A 13,127-nucleotide genomic window follows, 5' to 3' on the forward strand; every position below is an offset into this window, starting at 1 on the left:
GTTAACAGCATTATAATTATCTCATGCGTTAATTAGTCGTGAATAGGCGGGGTAAGTGTGTGTGTGTGTGTAGAAAAGTTAAACAATTGTCCATGTTGATTTCACGTTTCAGTATGCAAGGTGATTAAGAATTTTTGGTTTTACGCATTGTTGGCATCGCAGTTTTGAATGAGTCGACCGTTCGGGATGTCCAGTTTTTGCTCTTGCGCTTCAACTTACGTTTCCGAGCTTGGGCGTCGTGCGTCGAAGGTCTGCGGTGGAATTGAGAGGACGTCTCGCTGAGGTGGGATTGCAATCTTTGCAATGCATATCCATTCTCTTCTTGATCAAAGTTGAATGTCGCATTCCGTCCGCTTGATCTCTCTCCCGTCCTCATGTCTATCCTCTGCCCCGATCTGGCTGAAGAGGGTCTGTTTGGTGGGTACTCCGAATCTTCGTAGTACGCATTCTGCAAATGAGACTGCATCAATGGGTCGTTCTCAAAGTCATGATTATCGTCCTTCTTTTGTACGTATTGCATAATCTATGGGAGTTGTGAGATTTCGCCAACAATGGAATAGCTACCTACGTGAATATCATCTGGGTGAAATTGAAACTTGTACGCTTTGAAAAGATATCTCGGTATCAACGAGAAAATGACTGTGAATATCACGCAGAACCAGAACAAGGGGGAGTGGAAGACGAAATAATCGTTACCCCATACGTTCGTCCATACCAGCTGAGGTGACAAAGCGCTATAGACTCCCTATAAGACGTTAGATTGAGTGTAGAGTCTCAAGCCCACTCACAGTAAAAGCCCAAACCAAAACAATACCAAAAAACATGCCGAATGCAATCCACCAATTCCACGACCGAGCGTTCAAACTGATTAAAAGATTTGTTCCTGTGACGATCGAAACAATCATGGTTGTCGACATTTCGTAAATGTACACGTCAAACCCATCGCTGCGAGCAGTTGGTGATTGATAAGCGTAATATGTGAAGAAAAACACTATTGTTGATTGGACGATGGCCTCAAATACGTAAAGGAAGAAAAGCCGATGATTGAAATACTGTGCTGTTCTACCATACTTGTACAACTCAGGAATAGCCATGAGAACTCTGTCGCTCAGCACAGAATCAAATAGTCCGAGACCGATAGGAGGGCATATTGTCCACAGCACGTTCCACAATAAAAGATAGATGTACGCGTAAACGTACGACGTCGAAAAGGCACAATAGAACTGATACCAGAAGAGAACCGCGGCGCCGTTAATATTCTTAATCCAGAAGCTAAGGATGGCGTTGCTGTTTCGGTAGTAATACCAATGACCATGAACGAGAAGAAGTTTTTTCAGGTAGCGGAATTGAGCGATAGCATAATCGGACGAGTTGACTGCTTGAAGACCCTCCTCGCCCGCTATACCTATACCTACGTGCGCCGCCTGGATCATTGAGACATCGTTAGCGCCGTCGCCGATCGCAAGTGTCATAGTATCGAGGTTATCTTTGATGAGACGAACTACGAGGGCTTTCTGTAGCGGTGAAACTCTGCAGCATACGACTGACTGGCATTTGAGCGCTAGATTGAGCAACAAATCTTTGCTCCATGGTTCAGAGAGGGCGTGCGTCAGTGCCGTGCCATCGATGACCAGTGCATATCCACCGTCTCGCTGGCCGTTGTCTGCGCCAACTAGCGACTCCATGTCTGACATTGCATGTGATTGAGTCGATGATCGCTTCGATCCGCCATCATAGTGATTATCTGGCGGCTGGTTCCTCAAACGTGATGGGATATTCTCGCCGGGGAAGAACTGCTCCATTGCTCTGCGCATCTGAGAATAAGCAGAGTTCCGGTCGCCGTACTCTCCACCTCTAACTATTATTAGATTGTTGTCATCTGTCAGCAACTGTGTGGAATAGCCAATAGCTATCGCTGTTTCCAGCTTGTCACCAGTTGCTACCCAGACCTTAATACCTGCTCTCTTTAAATCACGGATAGTTTCTGGAACACCATCTTGCAGCTTGTCTTCGATCGCTGTCGCACCGAGCAAAGTCAAGTTTGTCTCAAACTTGCTGGCTACAGCTTCGATGAGGTTCTCACGGTCCTCCAATGACACTGTTGCGTCGTTGTATTCCTTACTGAACTCTTCATAGACTTCTGTAGGAACAACGCGGTAGCCGAGACAGAGTGTACGAAGACCTTCACTGGCGAACAGACTGAGGTCCTTGTCAGTGGCATCTAAGAGTAGTATTAGAACGTGTCAATAGAAAGCACTACAACTACCTTTCATACCCTGATTGTGAACGTTCGCCTCACACCTCTCGAAAATTATGTTATCGGCACCTTTAGTGAGAAGAATGATTTCACTTTCCTCCTCATCGTCGTCATCTAGGGCGATCTTCGGGTTGCGTTCACCCCTGGCAACATTGTTGGCCATGTCTATCTTCATTTGAGCTCTTTTAGGAGACAGCTTTCTGATTACCACACTCATTCTCTTCCTCGCTGATGAGAATTCAAGGACGTTGAGAAGCTCATAGTGATCCATGCCGTCTCCCGTGAATGGAGTCTGCAGCTTGAGGATGTTTCTGTCTCTACCCTTGAATACGTAGCCGATATCAGCAGCACCCTGAACCAAAGCAGACTCATCAGGAGATTGTGCTTTGTATTCAAGTGTACCGTCTTCCTTTTCAGCAGCTAATGCTGTATGGCAGAGAGATAAACAAGTGAGGAATGCGTCTGTATCTTGGCTTTTCTTTTCAGCTTCTTCATTCACACCACCTCTGATATCCTCTTGAAGCACAGAAGAGAAAAACTTGGGTACTTCTTCAGTTTCTTGGGGATTCTCCCCCCTAGTGGTGGTGTGTTTATTTACGTGTGGCTCGTGACCATCTGAGGAGTTGAATTCTGATCCCGCCTTAGTCTGATTCAATGGCGTGACGCTGTCGACTATCGATGCTGGAATGTCTGGGGAGTGTCCTATAGACAATTTGCTTTCAACGACTGTATTTTCATCTGCCTTGTAAACTTTTCCGGCGATCGAGCACTGTCTAAAGATCATGGCATTTTGAGTTAAAGTACCAGTTTTGTCAGAAAAAATGTACTGAATTTGACCAAGCTCATCAGACAGATTCCACGATCTTGCTACAGTCCTATAACCGTTCTTTTTATATCTCATTTCTTTATCGAGATATATCCAGCCTGCCTGACACGTCCGCACAAACTCCATCGAAATGTAAAGCGAGATTGGCACAATGTTCTGGAAAGTAATGAGACCGTTAAAGAAGGTGAAAACACCATTGGTAGATGGGTTATCATCTGGTCTGTCATCGTTGTACGTCCAGTACGCTCCATTCCGCTGATCGTCTACTTCGATGGTGTAGGCGACGATGGCGCAAATTGCGCTAATAATCGCAAGCAACGCCAGGTTAAATCCTACCTGCGGATCCATGAGACGTTCAGTCTTGGCACGCTTTGACGGAGTAATACCAGAGTTTGCTATGATTTTGGTGTCTGAGCCGGTAAAGAGAACAACACCGATGACCCATTTGGTGTTGCGTAGAACAGTACCTCTAAGCAGCATAGTTGACATATCGACGGGGCATTTGACTGGTTGTTGGTCCTCCTTGACGACGGCTGCATTAAGCCTGAACATGTTCACATCCGCTGGCTCACTGTCGATTCTGTATCCGTGGCACTCTCTAGCAATCGCAGCTGGGCTGGTGAGGTGAGATAGTTGAGGAATAGCGTGTCTAGATTTGAGGTTGGTTTCACCATCCAAGTTCTTGGTCTCAACGAAACAGACATCTTCTTCTTCCGAGGTCGAGCATACGACAATGTCTAGAACTCTTATTAGTAAAGTGGAAATAGATTCTTGCACCCTGCGCTCACCTGCTGGAAATGGCTCGTTGTTGTGAATCTTGACAAAATCACCAACTTTAACATCTTCCCATAGCATAGTCCTCCAACTATTTCCCGCATCATCTTGACCATCGTCTTCTTCACCCTCCTCCACCTCCTCTGCGTCATTTTCAGGGATGGGGCCTGCGGGCAACTGCGCCGGAGGCGGTGGCGGAGTGTACGTGCGAGGGTTTTCAAGGTCATCAACGAGACCGACCTGCCTACCATTGAATTCGCCGGTGTCATTTAACTCGGGAGGGTTGCCTACGCTGTGCCTTCCCATCTGATCGCTCTCGAACTTAAGTTCGTCGTCGAGAGAGGTAACAGCATCAGGGAGGTTTGGGGGAGGAACATGGTCTCTGTTCTTAGATTTCTTCTTAAGCCTAAGTTTACCAAGCATAGCGCCCTTTGGAAGACCACCTGTAAACGTCTTTGATTTTGCTTCTATGTGATTGAAGTTGTGATAGTGGTAATCGCTATGGCGGCTCTCGCCGTACTTGCCTTTGAGAACCTTAACCTTTGAGTGGTTCACCTTTCTATCTGATTGGTGCCTCTTGATATCTTCATAGCCATCCTTACACGCAGTAATGAAGACGATGATGATAAGCGGGAGGATAACGACACCGGCGTTTATTGTAGAGAACTTGGGAAAGAACTGGAGAATCGCGATTCCGAGGAAGAACAGGTTGGCCACACGCCTAAATTGCTCCAAGATGTTTCGAGGCACGAAAGTGAGAATTGTGTATTTCGAGGATATTATTTGATTCGTCGTGTAGACCCAACCAGGGCCGACGTGATGCGTTGATCGCGGATGTAGCAGCTTCTCTGTCCACGTCTTTTTCCCCAGCGTGGACTCGTGCGGCAGCGGGCTGTTGAGATACACGGACCGTGGCAATGGCTTGCGCTTCTTTGACGCAAACATTTTCTCAATACTGAATTCATCCCATTTCTGAAAAATGCCGGGCTTCGTCGGCGTCGACGTCGGCAGCCTCTCAGACGGCTTCATCGTTGTGAGTAAACAAGGTGATTGTCGTTATTAGACGGGTATCAATGCTTAATTACAGATCTTGTTAATTTAAAGCCTCTATGTTAAATACATGTTTCCTTTTCATCCTTATCGCCTATCGCCTATTTATCCAGGTGGACCATTGCGGGATCGACATCGCTGTCCTCAAACGTCATTTTGTTATCTTGTTTGCTGCTGCTGTTCCTGTCATTATTCATTTCATGTGCATCTGTTTTCTCTTGTCAGTTTTTATCAAAATCCTCCTGCGCTTGCTAAAGCCTCACGGATATTCTTCGGCCGTAGCCCTAATATTGAATCAATATCTACATCCTCATACAGCGCTGAGTTTCTGTTCTTTCTTCTATGTCTCGATGGTCGAGCCGGTGTCGTTGGTGTCGTTATTGGCGGCGAAAATGTTCGATTGAGTGGTGCACTAATCGGTGCATTCAGTGGTGGTATTTTCAGCGGTGCTGGTGGCCTCTTTCTTTCAGTGTTGACCTTAGGTGCTGGCATGACCACATCCACCGTCTCATCTTCCATGATTTCTGTCGGTGTAGTTTCGAATGATGGTTTAGCAGTTGAAACGAATGATTCTGCAAGTGATTCTGCTATCGAATCCACGTTATCGACATGGTCATTGTCGTCGTCATTATCATTATCATTATCCTCTTCTTCGGTAGACTGATCCTCCAAAGGCACTGGTTTGCCGCCATCTCCAACGTTGAAGACGTACTTAAACTCAGTCAATAACAAACCAAACAGTGGAGCTGGTATACCCAAAGTCGGACTGAATACGATACTAACGTTTCTCAGTGACATTCTGTTGATCTCCTCACTCGACACAACATCAGTAAGATGCGAAACCAATGCCCTAAGGAGTGCGTAATTGGCAATCGGGAGAAGCGACACCAATCTGCCTAGCTCTCTCACCCTCTTTTTTGGGTCTGGTATGTCTGCCACTTGTAAAAATTGAAAGTGTAGTTCTCTCGTCAGAAGACTAACTGGCAACTCTCTAAAGTACAACTTGAGTAAACCCGTGATAGCATGTGGATCGAAAACGTCGTCACTTTCAATCAAGTCTATATCTCCTTCACTATTGTAGCGCTCTTTGAGCCCCTTCACCTGGGTACTCGAACCTGACAGCCTATATATGCCCTCCTCCTCTTCAGCTTTAACGTGTTGAAGGTATCGAATGCACCTAAACACCACAGCAGGCAAGCCAGCGATCTGGGCTTGTTGGAGTGAATCATCAACTGGTACACCGAAAACAGGCAGCTTTGGTGCTGATTTGTCTGATATGCGAGTTAGCTAAAGTCTTATCAAACCTTGAAACTCACCTTTGGAACTCCCACTACTACTCCCACTAAAGGCACCCCAGAACCCACGACTTTTCCCTTTATGATCACGCTCATGCTGCTTCTCAGACTTGTCTATGCTTTCGCACGATTCATTGAGCTTAGCGCCGACAGCCTTATACTGCCCACTCAAGGAATGTATGCTACCTTGGCGTTGTGGGAGTAAATTTGCACTTTCGCCATGTTGAGATATGCCAAGAGCGTCGACTTTCCCAGTATTTCGGGCGTCAGCGAGTACCTTCGGTATGGAGAATTTGGAGGAGACTTCAGGCGGCAGCGAGGTGAGACTGACTGAGTTCGACGGCTGGATTTCCTCTTTCGATATGGGTTTGCTGTCGGAAGTGCGTGGACGCTCCACATCTTTCAATTTGTGTGTTTCTAATGAACGCGTTTTCAACGACGTCGCCCGACGTTTCAACCCGTTGTTGGCAGAATTCGGAGTGCTATCTTCTGCTATATTTGTTCTCTCATGCAAAACGGGCGAAGAGGCACCACCAACATTGCTATGTGTCCTTTGATGCCATAGTAGAGTGTTGATCCAGTTATCCCTCTCCAAGTCATTCTCAGCACATAGTATATGTCTATCTTTTTCATTCTGCGTGGCCTGGTGTCTTTCTAGAATAAGAAAAGCATGCTTGAATGCGCTGTCTCGTTCATTTGCTGAGCTGGAATCAGACGATGCCCGAGATGGATGCTGCCTGCCGATAGATGCGTCGTGTATTCTTATACTACCAATTTGGCTACCGCCTCGTTGCTCGTAGTAATCGAGTATACCCTCCCTCCCTATGGTAAAATACCTCGTCTTCCAGCCACCCAAGTTCTTGCCCTTCTTGGTGAGGTAGCCATCTTTGGTGCCGTTGATTTGGGATGCTTGGTTTGGTCTGACAAAGTCTGAAGAGAGGAAGGCAGCTAGTTCCATATGTGGAGTAGCGCTATTCTTGGGAATGATAGTGTAGGTATGTGGAATTGATATTATCGAGTGAAAATAGTTTTCTAACTGTGTTTTCTGCTGCAAAACTTTACTAGGGGATCTGTCCTTGAAAATGCTTTTATCAGGCAAGGACACCAGTCTACCCTTAGTATGCTTGAAGTAAGGTTTTTTGATAATCTCCCTAACTTTGATATCAAGTGCGTGTATCGAATCGTATGATTTGTCGACTTTCCACTCAGCATTCGATGGCTCATACTTGACGGTAATAGTAAAGCTATACACGCTCTTGTTGTCTTTGTTAGGTTTCACTGATGAAGACAGCACGGCAAGTTGGAGAGCAGGAACGAGAGTTGGAGTGAGCTTGAAGACAGGTACTGGGGGAGCAGCAGTCTTGACAGAAGGCGTGATGGCGGGCTGTTTTGGAGAAAGATGCTGGTAGTGACTGCGTGCTTGAGGGAGCGTGTTAAATGAGTGGCTGGCGTGTTGCATGTATGGGCTAGACTTGGACTTGTGCTGCTGCGAAAGCTGAGCTTTCTCCATAGCAGAGAGCATTGCAGGCTTGATGGGAAGATTGATCGCGTCGTCGTGCGAGTGTGATTTTTTCGACAGTGCAAGGTGGTGTGTGGGTTGAGAGTGCTGCTGCTGCTCGTGTGGCAGCGTATCCAACTCAACATTGAGCTTATTTATCGTCGACTTCTGCCTGTCTATCAGATTCCACAGCTGGTTGTTCTGCGACGCGAGAGTGTTGCGCTCGTTCAACAGAAATAGCAGCGGATCTTCCCCCTTCAAGTCGAGGATATCCTGGAGCGTCAACGGGCTGGCCATATCATTGGAAGAGAGGAAGAGAGATGGATTGAAATCATAAATTGCAAATATTAAAGTACAAATAGCTATAGATGCACCAGATATTCCTACTCGGAAGGCTTCACCCACACTCCCCGCACTTGCTTAAGGTGATTTCCGCCAGATTAGCTTTCACGGAGAGATATGAAGCGGGGTTGCTAGATGGCGGGAGATGACGCGAGATGCCGCGTCATGTAGGTCCGAGCGTGTGTTGTGCATGGCGTGCAGGAGCACCCCGCACATCAAACATCCTCACATTCAAACGATCATGGACGTTAAGACGCGCCACTACCAGCAACTAAGCCACCAGCTCGGGAAGCTCCAGGAGAATATCAGCCAGTCGAATCAGCAGTTCAAGATTGCCGCCGAACAGCTCCAGCAGATGCAGAAGCTGTCCATTTCGCATGCTTCTCAGTGAGTGGTGTGTTGTAACCACGCGTCGCTCACACTGTACAGATTCATGGCCGTGTCCAAGATAATTGACAAGCAAGAGACGGAAATGTGATTATCTCGTGTATCCTGTATCCTGTATCCTGTACTTATATGACCATCATCTCCATCGACTTTGACGCCTTCTACGTGAGCTGTCATAGATCAATAGATCCCAGCCTGCGTGGCATTCCGTTCGCCGTGCAGCAGAAGCACATCTTGTGTACTGGTGAGCGCACTGGCTATCACCGAGTGAGTTACTTACGCCGTAATCTCAGTTAGCTACGAAGCCAGAGCGAGGGGCGTGAGTGTGCTGAGAGCTTTGCAGTGATCCCCTCACCACTCACTCCACCCAGGTGAAGAAACTCGGCAGCCTGAGTGAGGCACGCAAGATATGTCCCGAAATACAGACGGTCAACGGCGAAGACCTTACGCTCTACCGCGCCATCTCTAGAAACGTATTCGCCTTCTTATCGGACTATCTCGGCACAGATACGCCCATCCAGAAGCTCGGTCTGGATGAATACTTCATAGACATCACGCGCGTCGCTGCGCAGCCGCGCGAGCAATGCGATAAGCAAGCGCAATCGCAATCTCATACACAAACTCACCTTGTCTGCGCTGAGAATCGCTTAACAGACAGCGAGGAGATATACGTGAGCATAACAGCGGACATACGCAGGCAGATCTATACACACTTCCAGCTCACCTGCTCAGCGGGTATCAGCAACTCCGTCATGCTCAGCAAGCTCGTCGGCAACCTCCATAAGCCAGATAATCAGACGCTGTTGAATGTGAGGAGCGACGCGGAGTTGCAGGCATTCCTCGATCCCTTCCCGCTGCGAAAACTACACGGTGGGTGGTACGCTCAGACCACACCCGCACCAAGCTGACTGCGTGCAGGTTTCGGTCGTGTGGTCGTCGACAGGCTCGCGAGTCTTTTGGGGTGCGAGAATGAGGATGATCTGACAGTGCACAGCGCCCGCACGCGTCTCTCGCTGCTAGACTTAGAAGAGGAGTTTGGCAGCAGATTAGGCGCGCGTCTATACCACAACTTGCGCGGTATAGACGAAACCGTTGTGAAACAGTCCGATATACGCCCACAGCAGATCAGCATCGAGGATTCCTCGGGAAAGATCGATAGTGCTGCAGACGCATGGGCGATGCTGGAGAGCGTGACAGAGAGACTGGTGCGCCGCTTGGACGAAGAGTACGCCACTGTCGATGGTGGTAGCGGTAGCAATGGTAGATCTAGGAGTGTGTTCGAACTGCATCCGTCCCGCGTGAGGGTCAGCACACGCAGAACATCCACTATACCCAATACACGAGTCGCTGCTCATGTACCTGAGTCGCTCAGCAGCGCTGTCGGTGTCTCGCTGTTTGATATCGACAGGTATACCATAGAAGAGCGTGCGAGGAGGTTGTGCAGAGAGTGTTTGTATAGCTTGACGAAGAAGCTGTACGACGCAGGTGTGGCACATGGCGCTAATAAACTGCGCGTGATTAATGTCGCTTTCACCGATTTCGTTAATGGTCCGCCACCTGCGCCGATCGACAAGATTATTAGGAGCAAGAAGAAGACGGAAGTAGTGCACTTGAGCAGCAGTGATGATGAGTCAGTTGAAGGAAGCGAGCAGGAAGAAGACGCGATAATTTGCCCTTTATGCCATGCTCAGCTGATGTCATTCACGGTAGAGTCACATATGCGATTCCACGAGCTGGGAGATTAGAAGAGGCAGAGCACAGAGCACAGAGTCAGAACACAGAAAACAGAGAACACGCCACCTTCCATATCGGAATCAATTTACAAATTCGGTTACAGACTTGGGACAAGCGAGAGCAGGAGACGATATTAAAACAGCATTTGCGCATTAATACAGTACTCAAAGCACTCCAATCCACAGCTCCGAATTGAATAAATTTTTAAAGTTGTGCCAAATTGTGGGCTGATCTGATCTTCTCGGTTAGAAAATACCTTTAAAATCGTTAAACATAAACACCCAGGACGGAATAATAAATAAGTAATGGACGTAGCATTAGAGCTCTGCGACCACTTCTTCCTCGACTACACATACGCCAAGGTATTCCCAAAGACGCCGCTACCGACTTGTGCATACACGCCACTCGATGCACCCAATTGCATCAGCGGTGTAAATGGGACAGTATCAGCGGCGGTAGATGGAGCACTACACTATGACCAGCTATCTCAATTCGGACGCGACTCAATCATTCGCCAAACGCTCTCACTTACCTTGCTCACATACGTCGGTATACATTTCCTCTATTTCCTCGCAGCAGGTCTGTCCTATCACTTTATATACGATAAGCGCGTAATGCGCCACCCTCGCTTCCTACCAAACCAACTCCGGATGGAGATAGACAGTAGTATGGCAGCTTTCGGTCCGCTCACACTAATGACGGTGCCGTGGTTCATTGCCGATGTGCGCGGTTGGTCGAAGCTATACGAAAACGTCAATGACCACTCGTGGTTTTATTTCGGTTTCTCTATTCTTTGGTTTTTGCTTTTTACCGATTTCTGCATCTATTGGGTGCACCGTATAGAGCATCATCCGATGTTTTACAAGTGGCTTCACAAGCCTCATCACAAGTGGCTGATTCCTACACCATTCGCAAGCCACGCGTTTCATCCACTTGATGGTTACTTGCAGTCGGTGCCGTACCATCTTTTCATATTCCTCTTCCCTCTACATAAGCTCCTATATCTCGGTTTGTTTGGGTTTGTGAATGTATGGAGCATACTCATTCACGATGGCGATATGCGTTGCGGCGGGTTTATGGAGAAGATTATTAATGGACCTTCTCACCACACTCTTCATCATCTCTACTTTACTGTCAACTACGGTCAATACTTTACTTTCTCAGATAGGGCATTCAAGAGCCATCGTGAACCACGTCCTGAACTCGACCCACTCAACCAAGTGCTCGAAAACGACGCGAAAGAAAAGGAGGAGAAGCAAGGCAAGAAGAGTATTTGAAGGAGAAGTTAGCACACTGCATATTTTCTATATTATTCCACGTTATCACACCATCACGCTATCTATTTAGAAGACTGTTTATACCCAAAAGTAATATACATTTCATTTTTCGGTTTATGGTATATAAACTTGTGCGCGTGTGTTTTTGTGTGTTTGTGTGTTTATATAGGTTTGTGTTCCGCCTACTGCTGTCTGCTGAACACAGTGTATGCAGCTAACCCGAGCATAAAGATGCTAAGCAAGCCAACGAATTTGTATGTTTTGCCCTGTAACAGAGGTTAGCTGAATGAGTCAAAAGAAACAAATTACTCACACCACTATCACTAGCACTCTTCTTCTCTTTAAGTTGGTATTTGGAGAGGACATGTGTCTGTTTTCTGTCGTATTCAGAGAGTATTTTACTGAGTTCTTCTGTGTGGGTGGAGCGCTGAGCGTTTAATGCATTTTCCCAACGAGAACGCCAATTAAGTGTACCACGCGCACTCTCCTCGAGTGCAGACAAACGCGAATCGTATTTATCCACCCTCGACGACATGTTTAGTTGGAGGTCGTGCATTGTCGACATTTCATCAGATAGTGTGCTCAACCGCGTGGCTAGAGAGGAGTTTTGTGAGACAAGTTCGGTGTATGAAGGGAGTTCGGTGTCATTCGAGTGGTTTGAGTGGTTTACTTGGTTCGAAATTTCACTGTAATTATTCTGCTCACTCTGTTCAGGCGATGCACTAGGTTCGGGAGTCTTGGGTCTCTGAGTTGCGATGCTGTTGTCGTCGGAGGAGTCGAAGCTGTCATCGTTGTGATGCTGCTGATCCTTTTCCTTCTCACTCACATTGTCACTTCTCAACCTTCCATCAAAGTTCTCGAATTTAGATCTAAGCGTGCTGTGCTCAGACTGAAGGAGCTCGTAATTCTTTTGCTGAGACTGAAGTTGCTGGCTGAAATGAGATATTTGCTGCTGTATAGAAGACACATCGATTGGGTTGTTAGCGAGACTGGCAGATGGTTGGTAATTAGTCGGCAGTTGCCCTCGAAGGGAGGAATTGATAGAGTTGAAGTCAGTGGAAATGTTTTGGAGGTTAGAGGAGATCTCTTTCGAAGATTTAATCTCCTGTTCGAGTTTATCAAAGCATTTATGAATACTAACTGAAGATTGAGGTTGTTGGGATATTTGCTGTTGACACTCCAGATACTCATGCTCATTTGAAGCAATTAATATTTTAGAGGAAACCTTTCGATGAATAATTGTTTTGTTGTCGTCGCCGATGATATCAATACCAAATTCCAGTAAATTTCCCGGATTCAGCTGCACGGCAGAAGACTCAACACCTTCCAGACTTAGACGCTCATTGTTGAGGAAAGTGCCATTTGAAGATTTTAAATCGCGTATATAGACAACGGAAGCCTCTGACCATATTTCGGCGTGCTGGCGGGATAAAACTTTGGAATCAAAGTAACCATTGCCTTGGTTGGGTATTGTGCGTGCATTTGTCTGTCTACCAATTTTAATTTTATCATTTAAATGGATAATCTTCAATTCAAATGAATTATTCAAAGGAATTAAGAATATGTAATTTGACATGGTGTTTGACTTGGTGGGTCGGAGTGGGAGTTGAGTGTATGCGTAAATGAATGAAAAGCGTGTTTTATATTTAATTTGAATGATTTTATATCTTTGCCGGTAGCGACCACA

At 46.8% G+C, this 13,127-nt stretch overlaps 5 protein-coding genes across 5 annotated transcripts; 3 read left to right on the forward strand and 2 right to left on the reverse strand.

The window, feature by feature from the left end:
* Positions 1-124: 124 nt before the first annotated feature.
* On the reverse strand, positions 125-7,997 carry J056_003560 (Putative phospholipid-transporting ATPase C24B11.12c; the record flags this gene model as incomplete). Its single annotated transcript, XM_009268776.1, has 7 exons — positions 125-523; positions 569-745; positions 789-2,221; positions 2,267-4,880; positions 5,027-5,115; positions 5,171-6,178; positions 6,224-7,997. 7 exons carry the CDS (start codon positions 7,995-7,997, stop codon positions 125-127), a joined length of 7,494 nt encoding a protein of 2,497 aa, XP_009267051.1.
* A 286-nt stretch (positions 7,998-8,283) lies between these two features.
* On the forward strand, positions 8,284-8,520 carry J056_003561 (uncharacterized protein; the record flags this gene model as incomplete). Its single annotated transcript, XM_009268777.1, has 2 exons — positions 8,284-8,429; positions 8,472-8,520. 2 exons carry the CDS (start codon positions 8,284-8,286, stop codon positions 8,518-8,520), a joined length of 195 nt encoding a protein of 64 aa, XP_009267052.1.
* Positions 8,521-8,558: 38 nt separating this feature from the next.
* J056_003562 (DNA polymerase iota) lies at positions 8,559-10,174 on the forward strand (the record flags this gene model as incomplete). The annotated part of the gene is made up of 4 exons (XM_009268778.1): positions 8,559-8,673; positions 8,723-8,748; positions 8,801-9,299; positions 9,348-10,174. The coding sequence occupies 4 exons, from the start codon at positions 8,559-8,561 to the stop codon at positions 10,172-10,174; spliced, it is 1,467 nt and encodes a 488-aa protein (XP_009267053.1).
* A 294-nt stretch (positions 10,175-10,468) lies between these two features.
* On the forward strand, positions 10,469-11,440 carry J056_003563 (C-5 sterol desaturase; the record flags this gene model as incomplete). The annotated part of the gene is made up of 1 exon (XM_009268779.1): positions 10,469-11,440. The coding sequence occupies one exon, from the start codon at positions 10,469-10,471 to the stop codon at positions 11,438-11,440; it is 972 nt and encodes a 323-aa protein (XP_009267054.1).
* Positions 11,441-11,622: 182 nt separating this feature from the next.
* Positions 11,623-13,016, reverse strand: J056_003564 (uncharacterized protein; the record flags this gene model as incomplete). The annotated part of the gene is made up of 2 exons (XM_009268780.1): positions 11,623-11,706; positions 11,754-13,016. The coding sequence occupies 2 exons, from the start codon at positions 13,014-13,016 to the stop codon at positions 11,623-11,625; spliced, it is 1,347 nt and encodes a 448-aa protein (XP_009267055.1).
* Positions 13,017-13,127: the final 111 nt, after the last annotated feature.

Source organism: Wallemia ichthyophaga (genome assembly GCF_000400465.1).
Source record: "Wallemia ichthyophaga EXF-994 unplaced genomic scaffold scaffold5, whole genome shotgun sequence".
NCBI classification, from domain to species: Eukaryota; Fungi; Basidiomycota; class Wallemiomycetes; order Wallemiales; family Wallemiaceae; genus Wallemia; species Wallemia ichthyophaga.